A 15,800-nucleotide genomic window follows, 5' to 3' on the forward strand; every position below is an offset into this window, starting at 1 on the left:
CTTAATCAAAACCATGTAAAAGTTAATCACTTTGCCAATGCCAAAGAGCTGCATGAGGCTCTAGAGCCCCCGGCTGACTATCACTTTTCTCCATTATCTCATAAATAGCTCCCTAAACACACACTTTTTTTTTTTTTAAAAAGGGCATTTTGTGGGACCTGAGTCTACAAAGTGAACTAAGGGTTATATACTCCCCACTGTCGTGTGGCATGTAGGAGAGTGAAATCATTTTAATTGCGCATAAAAGGGGTCATGGGAGACTATGATCTGTAAGGCAGCTGTGTGGTATGTTTTCCTGCCACACTAACTCCTTGTTTGAAGGGAAGTGTAGGAGACAAGGGGTATTGCCCAGCAGTGGGGTGAGGAGTCAGGAAACTACTGCTCTGAATTGCATGTTCCCCTTTGCAAATGGCAGAATTTATCCTGCCTTATGTTGAACTGTACATCATGCAAACACCATTAAAGCAATCACATGGGCAGATCCACTGGCAGACAACACTATACCAGCTGTGAGGGAGGTTTGTGGGGTATTGCCTTATTTTTTCCACTGGTCATTGGCAATTCTCATAGATGCACACTTTGGATAGGTAAGATGCACTGTTTTGTGTCAGAGAGCCACTTCATAACTCTTAACACCATAACATTCTGCTAGGTCAAATTATTATTTTAAATATTCCCTATAAACAATATTATCTACTGAATAAAATAAATTGAACAATAGAAAATTGTTCATGTAATATTGAACAGGCAATTGTAGTATTTTTTTTGTCTAAGTTTTTACTTGTCCTGTCTCATTTCTTTTTTAAAAATATAGAATGAGCATTTTAATAGTAATTGATTACAGATCTCATTGGTCCTTCCCCCCCCCCCCCCCCAAAAGTTTAGTTGGGCTAGTATGTGAGGGAGTTACAATCTATGAAGAAAAATAAGACAAAATATTAGTAGAGCAATAGCAGTATTAAACCCTAATAGGTCCCAACACTACATGAAAGTGTAAATCATGCATCAGAGAAAACAGGCACCTTTTGAAAACGATAAAAATAAATTAGCATTCCCCAAAGTGTAACTACAATTGGAGATGGGCCTGAGATGTAAAACATTGGGCATATTTGGATCTAGTGTTTTGGTTCTGCACATTATAGGTATATTAGAACTAACCACAAAGCTCGGGAAAATTGAGATTTGGGTGTTGATTCAGACCCATCTGTATTTGCAGTCCACTACCTCAAAGAGAGACTTCAACCAACCTTTTGTTTAATTATTATAGAGAAATCCAAAAATCTTGACACAGATAGAATCATCATCTTCATAAGTCAGTATAGACCAAGATAAAAATAAAGGGAGAACATATCTTAATAAGGATTGGTTATAATTCTCACATGGATATAAGGTTACTATGTATTTAAGAGAAATAAGAGAAGGAAAAAAAGAAAGTAGTTCACCCTGATTTTGAATTAATTAGCTTTGTTGTGATGTGCCTGGGTTGTGGCCAAACTATTTCACCTTCTCAGTCAACTATTTAAAGGTATCATATACTCAGCACATAAATCAATTCTGATATGTTAATTTTTTTCGTGAAAGGAATGTCCAGAGTTTTAGAAGAAGATCCATTATCTGAGGAGGGACCTCCAAGTCTCTAGCATGAGGCAATTCACAATTGTGTATAAAAAGAACCCATATAATTAGTTTTAAATTCATTTTTCCTTAAAGAGATTATGACTAAGAGCTGTTTAATTATCTTCATCTAATGTACTGAATCACTGGGACTCAACAGAGCTTTTCACTAGCTCTAGCCTCATTCCTGTAGAGCCTACAGATCTATTTATCCATTTAGCTATCTGTGTTCTTATATTGGCACCTATCTCTGTACTATCTCTTTCCTTCTCTGCTCTGAATGTAGAAGTGTGGGGTCATTGTGAATAAAGGTACAACAGTGGGAAAGGTTGGGATACTATATATATATATATATATATATATATATATATATATATATATATATATATATATATATATATATATATATATAATACACACACACATTTATTTATCTTAGTTTTCCCGCAGTATCTTCTCAAACACATCCATATACACCCACAAACAAACCCCGTGAACCAAGTAAGGTAGTTCTCCTACAGGCTGAAAAGGAAGAAAGAGATGGTGCTTATTATTTCTAGATTTAGTATGTGGGAAACACTCAGATACTATGGTAATGAGAAGAGTTTCTTCCCATCCTCTGCAAGAAGCTCTGATCTTGAGCTCCAAAAAGAAGTACCCTGTCCAAATCCCAACCTCTTCATGCCTCCTTACCCACAACCTCTTCCTTCACTTCTTAGATTTCTTCACCTTCTCTGTGATCTCCGTAATAAGTAGATCAATGCTCCCGTCCCAAGTTTTCTTTTCCAGCCTTCCAGCTCTCTCTATAGCTTCTCTAATACCTGAAGCTACCCATGCACCTTTCAGGGCCCTTATTGGATAGACCCAATGATCCTGCTTCTTCCATATCTCTTTACCCTTGTGAGGGAAGGGAGCTACTTTTATGTAGCTCACCACACCTTGGACTGGAGCCTCCAACTCTCATCAGCCCCAACAACTACCGCTCCCAACATTCCTCTGGGATTGTTCGTGGGCTGGCCTAGAAATGCATAATATATTTTGCTCATATATCCTTTACTGTGACCAAAAAGGCATATTGTCTATTTTAGTTATTACTGTACCTTAAATAAAATTCACATGATATTTTCATAAATTGTGTTGCGTGTTTTAACCCATAACAAGGAATTAACTTGTTGTTTATTACTTCATAGGTATCACTGCCCAGTGCCTAAGATTTTTTATGTCCAATTGACTGTTGGCAACAGTGAGTTTTTTGGTGAAGGAAAGACTCGTCAAGCTGCTAGACACAATGCTGCAATGAAGGCCCTGCAAGCTCTCCAAAATGAACCTATCCCAGAAAAATTACCTCAGGTTTGTGATTTAAAAACTTACTGAGCCTCATTGTCAAACTTTGGTACTCAAATCCCACATTTGGATGCTCATGTCATTAAAAGGTTGTAGAAAAAAACAGCTCAGTGGATTTTTTTCAGAATTCTCTCTCAAGCAGCCATCTCTCAGAAGTGTTTACATGCACAGAACATATTTTACATTATTTTAAAATATTAGAAACAGGATGTAATTTCAGTCTGTGAATGAAAACTGCTTTAAAATAGGTTAAAAAGCAAGTGATAAGAGTAGGAAGGTTCTTGTTATACATCTGATGAAACACTAATAAAGTTTTAAAGTCTAGAAGCTGAGAGGAGAAGGGGAATAGGTGTAATCATTGGTGATTGGAGAGAGAGATAGCTAGTGGGTGGATTCAATGGTGGGCTTGGTTTCCTAGAATCCACAAACTTCTAAGAAATGGACAGGACTCTGGTATCATGGTTCTGTTAAGCTAACTCTCACAGCTTATTTTTCAGTTTTCAATTTTTATAGTGTTGAATTCACTAGCTGGTTACTTTTCCTAATAACCATAGTAAATGTGGTAGCAGCTGAACAATATAGAAAGCAGGTGATTATTGTCAAAAGTCAGTTTATCTAGCTCCACATGCCTATTGCTGAAGGAAGTGGTAAGGAACAAACTATTGAATAGACTTAAGTTGTGACAACGCATAATTCTTCTAAGGTAAAATGGAAAGATTGTTAAGAGTTGTTAAGAAGCAAATAGAAACTTTTGTGGTCATCCCCAAAAGTGCATCCAATACCTATTTAATCCATGGCCTCATTGAGAATGAATTATTATTAATAAATGTATATAGTGCCATGAACGTGTTCTATAGACTATGAAAAAGACTGGTCCCTGTCCCAAGAATTTGTTAATATATTCTGATATTTTTCAGAATAAAAGCAAGGTTGCCAAATGGTGATGTGTATTTTTGAAGTGAATGTTTGTGCATCAGGAACCTCACCGAGATCACCGACTCACTTTAAATAGGCTATCGAACAGCTGTCGGATGGTTTTAGGTTTTCAGCCTGTTAGACCCTGGGTAGTTCATTAGCTTTCTTCAGTGTTGCATTTGTAAGGATCAATATTTGCATTGCTTTAGAAATGAAAATATTCCAACACATTTTTAAAGACTATTTAAGCAAAATAAATAAATAATTAGAACCATCTCACAGGTAACTTTGCAAATGAAAAGCTTTATAACAACAAAATTGCCAAGTGACTTGAACCAGAACACACATACTTGGAAGACACAAAATCCCTCAGTGCGCTCCCTTTTTGACAGTACCTGTAGAGATCCTGTGCAGAGCAATAATTTAAAAAAAATAACTAAAAATACCTGGAGTTTTTTGTTTTAAGCTACCATTTAAGTGTGAAATAATTCTGTTTATCAAAAAGAACAATTATGCAACTTTTATTCCTCTTGCTGTTCCCAAACCATACCTGAATAGTCTTCATTGTGGGTGAGAGAAAATTTTACTAACCCTCATTAGTTATGCCATCATTCCTTTTCTGGATCAGGGAGTATATTATTTACCTCAAGTCGTTCAAGAGGATTGGTTAGGAGTTTTTAAAAAAGAAAGATAATTTAAGATGATTTAAAAGATCGTAGGAAAATATGGCCTTTCCTTTTCCTTCTCTTCTTCATTTATGTTTTCCGAAGGACTGGATGCTGTCTTAAAAAACCCAAGCTGTGAAGTCTGAATATTGAGATATACTTTTTAGTTCCATACTGTTTTTTTGTTTTTTAGTATTATATTTTTTCAGGAAGAGTCCTTGAATTCAAGATGTCCATTAATGAGGACAGGAAAATGTTGCTTATTCTTCACTTGCCAGCGATCATATTTGTTAACATCATTTAGTTTCTGATGTCCCACAAAGTAAACTGCTATCATCCAAGTATATATACTAATAAGTAGTAATGGGAAATAAATTATGTGGGTAGTTCTGTTTAGATGCTCATTTCTTCATGGTCTGTGTATGTGAAACTGTAAAAGTTATTTATTTACCCAACAAAAGCAATAGGATCTCAAATTAAACTGTATGTCCCAGTCACAAGAATATAACAGCATCATTTTATCAGGTCCCTCAGGATATCCAGGCTTCCAAAGGATAAGCTGTGGTTGTACAAATCTGAGATTCTTAACTGAAACTTCTGTTGGGCTGTCCACATTGTTCTGTATCTGTACAAATTAAAGGGCCTGGGGCTCCGGCCACCGCGGAGCTCCGGACCCTTTAAATCCCCACCGCAGCTCCAGCAGCCGGAGCTGGGGGGGGATTTAAAGGGCTCGGGGCTCCCCGCAGTGGCAGGAGCTCCGGGCCCTTTAAATCCCGGCCCCAGCCCGGCTGCCGGAGCTGCGGGGGGGATTTAAAGGGCTCGGGGCTCCCCGCCGCCACGGGAGCTCCGGGCCTTTTAAATCCCTGCCCAAGCCCAGCTGCCGGAGCTGCAGGTGGAATTTAAAGGGCTCTGGGCTCCCCGCGGCGGGGAACCCAGAGCCCTTTAAATCCCCACCGCGGAAGCTGGTGCGGTCCAGCACGGCGTACTGGACCGTACTGGCTTACTTTCACCTCTGCTCTTAGTGATATTTACCTTAAGAATCAAGTAGATTTGCATGGGAAGTGATGTGTGGTATCTTATAACTGTAGCAATTACATCTGTCAACTGTCTCTAAAGAGAAAGCAAGCAGGTTGACCTTGGGCAACCTGTCTGTGCTGGGAAATACGCAGTGAAGACAGGGAACTGTGTAGCCTGGAAATATACTGGTCAAAAGGAAGAGGGACGTGCCTCTCCACCTCCAAGAGAGGTGACAGCTGGAAAGCTGGAAGCCTGAGAATGGTGCCCTTGCTGGATCACTGAGAGGAGAATTCCACCTTGAGAGAAATACAGATGTGGGCCTGGTACTTTGAACGGAGGTCCATAGGAAGAGAGAGAGGTCAAAGACCCAGCTTGCCCTGGAACTGTAACAGTCTTATTATAGACATGAATAGTGTGTGTTATAGACTGTTATAAACTGTGTTTCTAATCAGCTTAAAAGTCTGTAAAAATTGCTTATTTATTAATTAATCCTTTATAACCATGTATAAATGTTCCCTTAATATAAAGCATGGCTACATTTTGTCGATTTTACAGGTAAGTGGATGGCGGGTAATGTGTTACTCGGGTCATAATATGGTGTGACTTATAGGGAGTCAGGAACACTTGCAGGGACCAAAAAATTTAATGGCTCTTCAGACAGGTTACGGTAATTAATAGGTGAACATCAAAGGAAGTTTCACTCTGGAAGGTGTATGAGAGACTAAGTTATTTCATAAATGTGACATTTTACCAAACCACTAAGTAACTATAAGTCTGTAATTTATACTTTGAAATAATTACGTATAAATATTAAATCTCTTTAAAGTTAAACAAATTATGAAATACTGCAGTTTACACAGTATTGTTTTGGTGGAAATATATTCTAGACATTGAGGAATAAAGGGGAAATTGTATTTCTGCTACTTGAAAGCAAGCATTTGAATGTGCTTGCTTTGTTTTATATGATGCAGAATGGAGAGGCAGGAAAGGAAACGGAAGAAGAAAAAGATGCAAACAAATCTGAGATCAGCATAGTGTTTGAAATTGCCTTGAAGCGCAACATGCCTGTCAGTTTTGAGGTATGTGTTATTTATCTGAATAGACCAGTTATATATTGAGCTGTCTGCTGTCTTCTGAGTGTTTATAAAAACTTAATAAGCAACAACTAAAAGTAAAAAGGCTGGGTGAGAGCATTCATTACAAACTCGCTACTCTTACAAATAAATGCATGCAAATTCTAAATAGGAAATGAAATTGAAAATGAATCTGAATCTAAGGTGTCATTTTATATTATTAAATTGGCTGCTCTGTCAAATAAATGTGGGCCAAACATGTAGACACTGATATGTCCATTGTCCTTCAGTCTTTAATGGATGGTAGTGACTATTTGTTTATCCTTTGCCATCATGGGGTGTAAATTGGAATTGATAGCCACGTTCAACATAGAAAAAAAAAATCACACTCAGAGAGAGAGAGAGAGAGAGAGAGGCAACCTAGATCTTCTCTCCTAATCCTGGGAGATGCTGCAAGACATTGAGACACCATGAAAGTTCCCATAAGGACACTTCACAAGACATGTCCTCTTCTCACAGTTATTGGTAATGCCATCACTTCTTTTTTTCCTATCTCTACTTCAGTCTCCACATCTTTCTCTTCCTCAAATCCCATTTTATCTCCGGGCCAGACTCTTTCGCTTAATGTTCCCTATTTAGGCCCTGATCCTGTCAATACTTAAACACATGCATAACTTCACTCACATAACTAGTCGCCTAGACTACAATTGCTTATATAGTTAATGGTTGTATTATTTATCTAGTCCTATAAGGGTACAAGTTGCTCTACAGTAATGGTGCCAAACAAATAACAGGTTCCTTGCCACTAAAGGGTTTATACTCCACAGCCACATGCTACTACAATGTAGGGTTTCATAGGGCAGCCTGCCTGGAGCACCCTCCTGTGGCAGGTCATGGCATGACAGGCACACCTGCTTCAGTTTTCACTCTCAGGTGGCCTAATAACATCACTTCTGGCTTTCTTATCTCAGTATTACCCCTCCTTGGGACTGGTTTATTACAGCATCATAGTCCACAAGAGGAGTCCCAAATATGTAGTCCAATTCTCACCCCAATGCAAGCAGTCATTAAAACTCAAGACATTTCATCCCTCAGTGCCCCACATACTGGTGCATTCAACCATGCCCAGACTTTGTCAGTCCTCTCTTGTCCAAGGACAGCCACCTCAGCCCTTCCAACTGGAGTGCAGTCTCATTCTTCTCAGTGGGAGCCCCCACAGCCTCTGTGCTGGGAGCATCCCTCACTCCTCCTGACCCTCTTGTGGTTCTGGCTCTCTGACCCTGGAGATGTCAGTGGGTAAGCTCCTCTGATACTCCCCTGCCTTCAGCCCTTTCTGGCCCTCAGTTCCAGCTCTCAGGCTTAGGGTCAGCAGGCAACTCCCTCTGCTGCTCCTCCTGTCTTCATCCCTCTCTCAGGAATGCCAACCAGCAAACTGCTTGTGCTGTTCTCTTGCCTTGTCCCAGAAACTACCTTCAGCTTTCTTCTGGGACTCCTCCAGTCCCCTGGTCTCACCTGCCCTTCCTGACTTGAACCAGTTTGCTCTGACTCTCTGGGAGTCCTCCTCACTGGGTCTCTCCCTGGTCCTTTATAGCACCTAGGTGCTGCACCTCCCTCTTAATTGGCCAAGTAGGAGCACCTGCTGTGGCACACTGGTGCTGGCTCCAACTTCAAATATAGGGGCCATTTACCCTGTGACACAGTCATTTAAATCAGTACACTAACATATAGGGAGATGGGTAATGAGTCACACAGTAGTTGGGGGTTTGGAAGATTTTTGAAGGTGAAGAGTGACGGTGCTTTGGAGGTGTTAATCAGGAGGTTGTTCCAGCCATAAGTGGTGTCAGATAAGAAGACATGAAGATGGGAATGTCTGATACAGGGAAACTCTACTGTGCCATTTGCACGAGAATATCCTGAAGGATGTTATTACTATTAATGTTGTTTCCATTAATTATAAAAGGATAGTTTCTTGCCCGCCTACCAAGAAGGAACAACATGTAATTTAAAAAAATATATATTGGGAATATTTTCAAAATCGCAGGAATTAATCTCTCAAAAACATACCAATTTTTCTGTGTGTGTTATTTAGTGTCATTAAATGTAAATGTTGTTGACATTCTTGGCTAGAATTGAGGCTTAACCTATATATTGTTTTAAAAAGAGGTCTTATATTTCAGTAAAATGACTAACCAATTTGTGATAACCTGCAGGATCTGGTGTTTCTAATGAGATTGTTCTTAAGAATATTTTGTATTATTCCAGTCATGCATTAAAGCTTTCATTATCTTTATCATATGATGGCTGTAGAATGCTCAGCATTTTCTTCATCTGACAAAGCTTTAGTAAATATTAAAGCTGTGCTCTGTTACATAGATGAGCAAATGGTTAAAGGTATTTAATGTTTCATGTGAACAGTTTTTCAGAATTGCATAATATTTGGAGAATGGGGAGAATTTGTAATGTAACTTAGGGGCCAGGTTCTGCCCTGTGATGTCAGTGTGGTTGTATGGGTGGAACAGAGCAGAATTTGGTCCTAGCAGTTTGGCTAATGGGGAATTACACAATCACATAATTCCACTTACTCTGCCTGATAAAGTAAAGCTAGTATTTGTTCTCAAAGAACTTCCAGAAGCCATGTAAAGTAGTTTCTGTGTATTAAAGAATTGATTTTTAAAAATGCCTTAAAGTATCAATACCCTATAGTAGAAGAATTCTACTCTAGCCCAGTAGCTGGTATGTGCTTTCCAGGGCTGTTCAGAGGCCAGAGGGATTATAGCGTGCCCCCACTGCAGCAACTTGCAGCTATTTTAGGACTTGTGTGGGTCTGTTACTGAGCAGGTTTTAAAGATGAGTACAGTCGTTAGTCACCCTATGACACGGGTAGTCAATTATTTTTTGTCAAGGTCCAAATTTCTTGGTCAAGGTATAGTCAAGGTCCAGACTCCAGAGAAAATAATAAAAAAAATAATAATGATAAGTAAATAAAAAGATTTCAGGGTCCGTTTAAAAGCATCTGGTAGTCTGGATTTGGCCCTCAGTCCACCGATTGACTACCCCTGCCCTATGAGCTGCTGCTGCAGATCAAGGGTTTTGCCTATTGCTTCCTGCTGGGCAGTAAAGAGAAATCTCAGCCTTTTGCCTTCATTGTTTCATGGAAGTTTATAAACTGGTTTATGCATTTTATGTTCCTTGTGTGTGTGTTCTGTTTTTTTCCATTCTTTAAAGACAGGACTATAATTAATGTTGCAGTTGGCAAATTTTGGGGGGGGAAACCATGCACTGTTTGGGTGGACAATACCATGTGTCAGGGTGTGGCAGTGTATGCACGTCCCATCTCCTGTTGAAGTGGATGATGGGTGTGCTGACGGTAACAGTCTGCCCAACTGTTTCAGGCCTCATCACGATAAGGCACAACGGTCAGATTCAAAAGGGTGGTCTTTGGGTTCAAGGCAGTGAGGCCTAGTGGCCAGCCTCAGTACCGTGGCCCTTGAGTTCAGGGTTGTGCGGCCTAGGGGTCAGAGTCAGTTCAGCTGCCCTTCGGGGTCAGGGCCATGCGGCCTAGTGGCCAGAGTCAGTACAGCTGCCTTTGGGGTCAGGGCTGTGTGGTCTAGGGGCCAGAGTCAGAGAAGTGGGCTGCCACCTGGGGTGGATGGTGGCGGGGGGGGAGTAGGGGGACCCAGCCCCTCCATCTCCACTGGGTCCCGGCCCAGGGCCTTGTCAGTAGTGAGCGTGGTCACCACCCAGTCAGTGAGGATCCTACTGCAAGACACTGACCTTCCTCGGGTGCGAGGTACCACTCTCTCCAACCCCCCGGGCCACTTCCTGCCGTGAGTCCTGAAGCTGGGGTCCATTTGTTGTTGGGGTCTCTAAGTTCCTTGGCGCAGGTAGCTTGTTGGGACTCTGACTCCTATTGACTGGCTGTGGGCAACTGGTCTCCGGTCTGGGCCTCAGGCTCTCTGGTTCCTACAGGAAGTGGCTCCTCGGCTGGAGCCTCCACTGAGCATCCTTCTTCCCCGGCAGTCAGCCCAGAATGAGCTGGGCTGCTCTTCTTTATACTAGTGCAGCATTTGGAGCATGCCCAGTCTGGTCTAAGGGGCGGGACTTGTGCTGCCCATAGTGTGGGATTAACCCTTTCCTGCCTAGTGCGTGGTATGCATGCCCCGTCACAGGTGGTTTTCGTGTCTGTTACGTGTTTCCCTTTGCTAGGGGTTACAGTGAAAATTTCTTTCCCTGTCTTGTTTTCAGCTTTTAAGCTGAGATGGGGAGTCCTAGGAGGTTTAACTGATTTGGCCTGCTTAAGGCATCAGAACAACTGTACAAGATTGCTATTGTCCTCTTGCCAGGGGATAGTTTTTATTTTAATTTATTTTAATTACTTTATTTATTTTGAGTTGGCAAGTAAAATAACATCAATTTTTCATTATCAACATCAAGAGTGAGAAGATTTTGGTGTGGCAAATTTTCATGATGATTTTGCAAGACAGCATGAGGAGAAGTAGGAGAGTTGTGTCTTCCTGTCCCATTGTCATTGAGAGGCAGCTGATCACTAGGAAATCTAATGGCTTGCCTAATGCTGTGACCAAGTTCTCATCATGAGATTTGGTATCCATTCTCAGGCCTGCCCGTCTCCAAGGCCATGTTTGGTAGTTCCCTTCTAGCTAGGGTGGAAGGATACCAATCTTCCTCACTCTGACTTGTGGGGACTTCTTGTGGGGACTTTTTGCTCAAAGGGTTTAACCTTAGAGTTTCTATACATTTAATAAAGATGTGGATTTTTTTAATACTGGCAGAATACCACATTTCTGCCTGTGTTTTCATTCGCATTAGCCTGTGGATTTATTTGGTATTTTCTAAAACCTTAAACGGTGATGGTTATAATTGACTTTGGGCTTGTCCACACTGTCCCACAGTGTGGACTGTGGGGGTGTGAATAGCAGTGTGCACCAAAGTGCTGTGCTGTAACATCCTGTGTGGACGCTTTAATGTAGTTCTGTTTGAAGAGGATTCCGTTAACATGAACTAGGAACCTTTTAGTTTGTGCATGCTGCATCCACACAGGGGAGTTAACAGTGCAGCACTTTGGTGCACACTGTACACTCCTGTAGTCTGAACTGAGGGCTGTGTAGACATAGCCTTTATTTCATTTACTCAGCTTTTTTTTCTGCTTCTCTGTTAGGGTTTAAAAATGTCTCCATTTAATCTCAATCTCATCTTTCAAAATGCCACCTGTGGGCTTCTCCTTTGCCTTATCCTGTGAGCAGGGGTTGGGGGCTCATGTTCTACATCTTCAAGCATTCTTCTCAAGTGTGTCTTCCAAGCTGACATCAGCCTTCTCCATGTACTCCTTCAGTGCCTCGAACCACCTTTTTCTAGATCTTCCTGTAGTTCTTGTCCCATGATGATTACTAGCTCTTTACCCTCTGGCCAACATATCGCACATCTCATCATCTCAAATGACCCAGCCATCTACACTCCCTCTTACTTCACTGCTATTGTACTTCTCTTTTTCATTTTTCAGCATGATTCATTAAATTGAGCTGAATTCATCCCTGTTATAATTTAACCTTTGGCATTACACCAGGCATGAATTTGGCCCATTGTATTTTCTCATTGTGGAATAGGACTGACGGGAAAATATTGCTGTCACTGCTACTCAAATTCTCAGCTGCAGGATGAATCTCTCAACTCATGCAGCATTGTAGTGTTCTGGTATCTAAAGTGGATAGTATTTTTGTTTAGTGAAGATTGAACTCAGTTATAAACCACTGTATTCTTGAATTTATAGCACAAATGTTTTAAAGCATATTAAGTAGAAGAAGTTTTAAAACAGTCTGAATTTCTGGGGTCAGCCAAAAAAGGTTTTAGGTTAAGATGGTTGTTGCAAAAGAACCTAACTTTGATATTTGGCCTGATCCAAAGCCCACTGACGTCAATAAGAGTCTTTCCTGGCAATTATTTTCCATGTGTAGTGTATTTAGAAGTTTAAAGGATTAAAGAGACACTAGGTTTTTTTCAAAATAATTCTTTTGACATTAAAAAAATACTTGACAGTGGTATTTCTTCCACAAGTAGTTTTGCCCTTTCCCATTTGGTCAATATAAATATTTCTGTGTGTTTCTTTTGTCTGAGTATGAGTAGTTTTATAAATACATTATACTATATATGAATACAAACACCTACCTTGTGCTGTTGCCAGGATCATGATTTCAAACACTCAGAAGATGGAAATGAAAACGCTAAAGTTCTTGTAGTAATTTTAAATTAAACATGTTCCACAATCTGTCTATGTTATACTATTCATATAACAACATCCAGTAATATACTAAGGTACAAATTTAAAAGAGACTGGAAGATACCATTGCTGTGAAGACATGACCTCTTTTCCCCTGACTTCAGGGTTGAAAATTATTGCACAAAAGCCTTGAGGTTTACTTTCATATTTTAATTTTCCTAGTTTAAAAATAAAAGAATGTTAAAATCTTTTAAGAACTAGATACACCTCTTGTTACTTTGCAAGCTGGGCAGTTGCAGAGTTACCAGCTTTGCACGGTATAAGCTCTGCTCTGCTGGAGGCTTATGGTGTTCCAAAAGGAAAAACTCTGGGTCAGAATTTTTGGCCTGCTACGTACCATCTGTGCCACTTCGGAAGGAGAATGGAATAGAAATGCTAGATCTCCCTCTTCTGACCATGCTGGAAATTCACAACCAGACTGATCGACCCCTGAGTAGTGAGAGAGGATGTAAGAAACCTCTACGGCCTAGTTGCAATCTTTGCACGGTGTTAAACACAAGGGTAAAATTCTGACTTATTGAAGTCAGTGGTAAAACTTCCATTGGCTTCAGTGGGGCTAGGATTTCATGCAGGTCCTCTTCTAACTAGTGCCATAAGAGCGCACTCTAGGGTGGGGAGGAAATTTTTACCTCAAGACAAAGATTGAGGGCAGTCCTGAGCTAAAACTAACAGAACCCACAGACTTCTTTTTTCTGGGAAAATTCGAACGTAGTTGTCTGTTCACCTTCATTTTGTGTCTTTTGATTGATGTATGTATTGACTGTTGTATTGTCATGTGAAATTACCATAAAACAGAGTTTGAAAAAGAAATACATGCCTAAGGAGACCCCATTATAGGGTAATGGCAAAACTAAATAATGTAAGGGACGTGACCTGGGGGGGGGGGGGGGGGGAGGAGAGAGTTTAATAGAACATGTTGAAATATTTTTAAGGTTGAGGGTTTAAACCTATTAAAAGCACAGTTCTTGAACTAAGACTGGCTTAGCATCTTTATCTGAGTCCCCTTTACTCTGGCATTGCTGTTCTTCAGCAAATGGTTCTATGCTACTGGGCAATGCTGCATACTAGTGAAATAATAAGTATCTATTTTGATTTTGAAAGTAATAGAAAAAGGTGCCTATTCAAAGCTCTGGGTCCCTAATACACATTATGAAAATGAAATTAAATTAAGTAGCTGCTTCCTCCTCCAACAACCAGCAGAACTGAACTCCCTCCCAAACACAAAACTCCCATCCCCCATGCAGATCTAACCTTCATGAAACCAGTTTGCATGAAAAAAAAGCTGTACTTGTGATAAGCACCTCATGGTCATGTCTTTACATTGTGTTGATGCATTTACAAGGTTAAAGATGAGGTATGTGTTCTCGTAAAATGATTAGACTTGAAATAATTTTCTGTTCAATAGGTGATTAAAGAAAGTGGCCCTCCACACATGAAGAGCTTTGTTACTCGAGTTTCAGTAGGAGAGTTCTCTGCAGAAGGAGAAGGAAACAGTAAGAAACTTTCAAAGAAACGCGCTGCAATGGCTGTCTTACAAGAACTGAAAAAACTTCCACCTCTTCCTGTGATTGAAAAGCCAAAACTTTACTTTAAAAAACGCCCAAAAACAATATTAAAGGTAAGTGTTTGTATATGTCACAACAAGCAATCTCTTAGGGAGTCATAGACTTATTAATATTAAAGATAGAAAAGACCTATGAGGTCAAATAGTCCATTCTGCTGCCACTTCTTTGTTCATGTCATTACATAGTTATTTGTATAACTTGAATTTTAAATTGCCCGGGTATGTTGGGATTTTCTAAATCCCAACAGTCATGGCTCTAATTGTCATTTGTCATATTTCATTTGTGACAAAGAAAGCTTTTCCATAAATGTATCAAATGTATTTGCCCAAAAGATGTTGTCCACTTACAGTCTGAAGATGTACCACTATAGTCAATGGGCGTTCTTCCATAGATGTCAGTGGGGCAAGATTCATAAATTCAAAGGCCAGAAGGGAACATTGTGATCATTTAGTCTGACTTCCTGTATAGAATAGATCTCCCTCTCTCAGAACCCATGTTGCTGTGTATTGAGGAGTATCTCCTAACAATAGACAGAAAAACAATTATCTACTTCACTCTCAGATCTCACAGTAAAGCCCCCATGTGGTGGTAAAAAGTTCTCTATAATAAGACAGCATTGTAAGGACTGGTTCTTATTAAGAAAAGTAGCCTTTCTAGTCACCTGTTTAAAATATTTTTATTTTATAAAAAAAAAAGATGTTTCTTATTTTTTCATGTTTATTTTTAAAGCTTTATGTAAATATTCAGTATAGGGTGTTACAGTATTTTGTAGATAATCCATGTGGTCATTTGCTCAGTGGTTGATGGCACAGCGTGATTCAAGGTGATAGCTGTTGATCCGGTACATGTGAAGTGTCTTTATTCCCTAACAGTTGATATCTTTATTGTCAAAATATTGCAGTACCCAAATAATTGTGCACTAGGAACCCAGACATTGTCATAGTAATATTGTAGTCTCCTGTGTACAGAAAGAACAAGTTGCAGCTCTTGGAATGCTTTTCTCTTTTTAAGTTAGATGCAAGACGTTCGTTCACATTTTAGCTATATCACTTACCCATTTCAACTCAAGTTTCAGGTTAGGAATAGATTTTATCTAGCACTGATACAGGTATGTCTTCCTGTCTGTATCATATGGTATATTAATATAGGTTTCTCTGAGCAAATAATATAGTGCCATAACTCCAGTAAGCAAAGTGTGGATTCCTTGGAGGCCACTGTCCCAGTTACCACTAATATCCAAGAGAACACATGCAGCCAAATGGTTTTTGTAATAGGACAGCAGTTCTCTCAGCAAGTCTTTTAATCAATTATTGTT

General features: G+C 39.9%; 1 protein-coding gene across 1 annotated transcript in view; it reads left to right on the forward strand.

The window, feature by feature from the left end:
* STAU2 (staufen double-stranded RNA binding protein 2) overlaps positions 1 to 15,800 on the forward strand; it is a 106,436-nt gene that overhangs the window by 53,913 nt on the left and 36,723 nt on the right. The window contains exons 7-9 of the mRNA XM_065400130.1: positions 2,805 to 2,964; positions 6,527 to 6,634; positions 14,326 to 14,538. Coding sequence (XP_065256202.1) covers positions 2,805 to 2,964; positions 6,527 to 6,634; positions 14,326 to 14,538 — 481 coding nt within the window. The remainder of the gene's footprint in view (positions 1 to 2,804; positions 2,965 to 6,526; positions 6,635 to 14,325; positions 14,539 to 15,800) is intronic.

Source organism: Emys orbicularis, chromosome 2 (assembly GCF_028017835.1).
Source record: "Emys orbicularis isolate rEmyOrb1 chromosome 2, rEmyOrb1.hap1, whole genome shotgun sequence".
Lineage (NCBI taxonomy): Eukaryota > Metazoa > Chordata > Testudines > Emydidae > Emys > Emys orbicularis.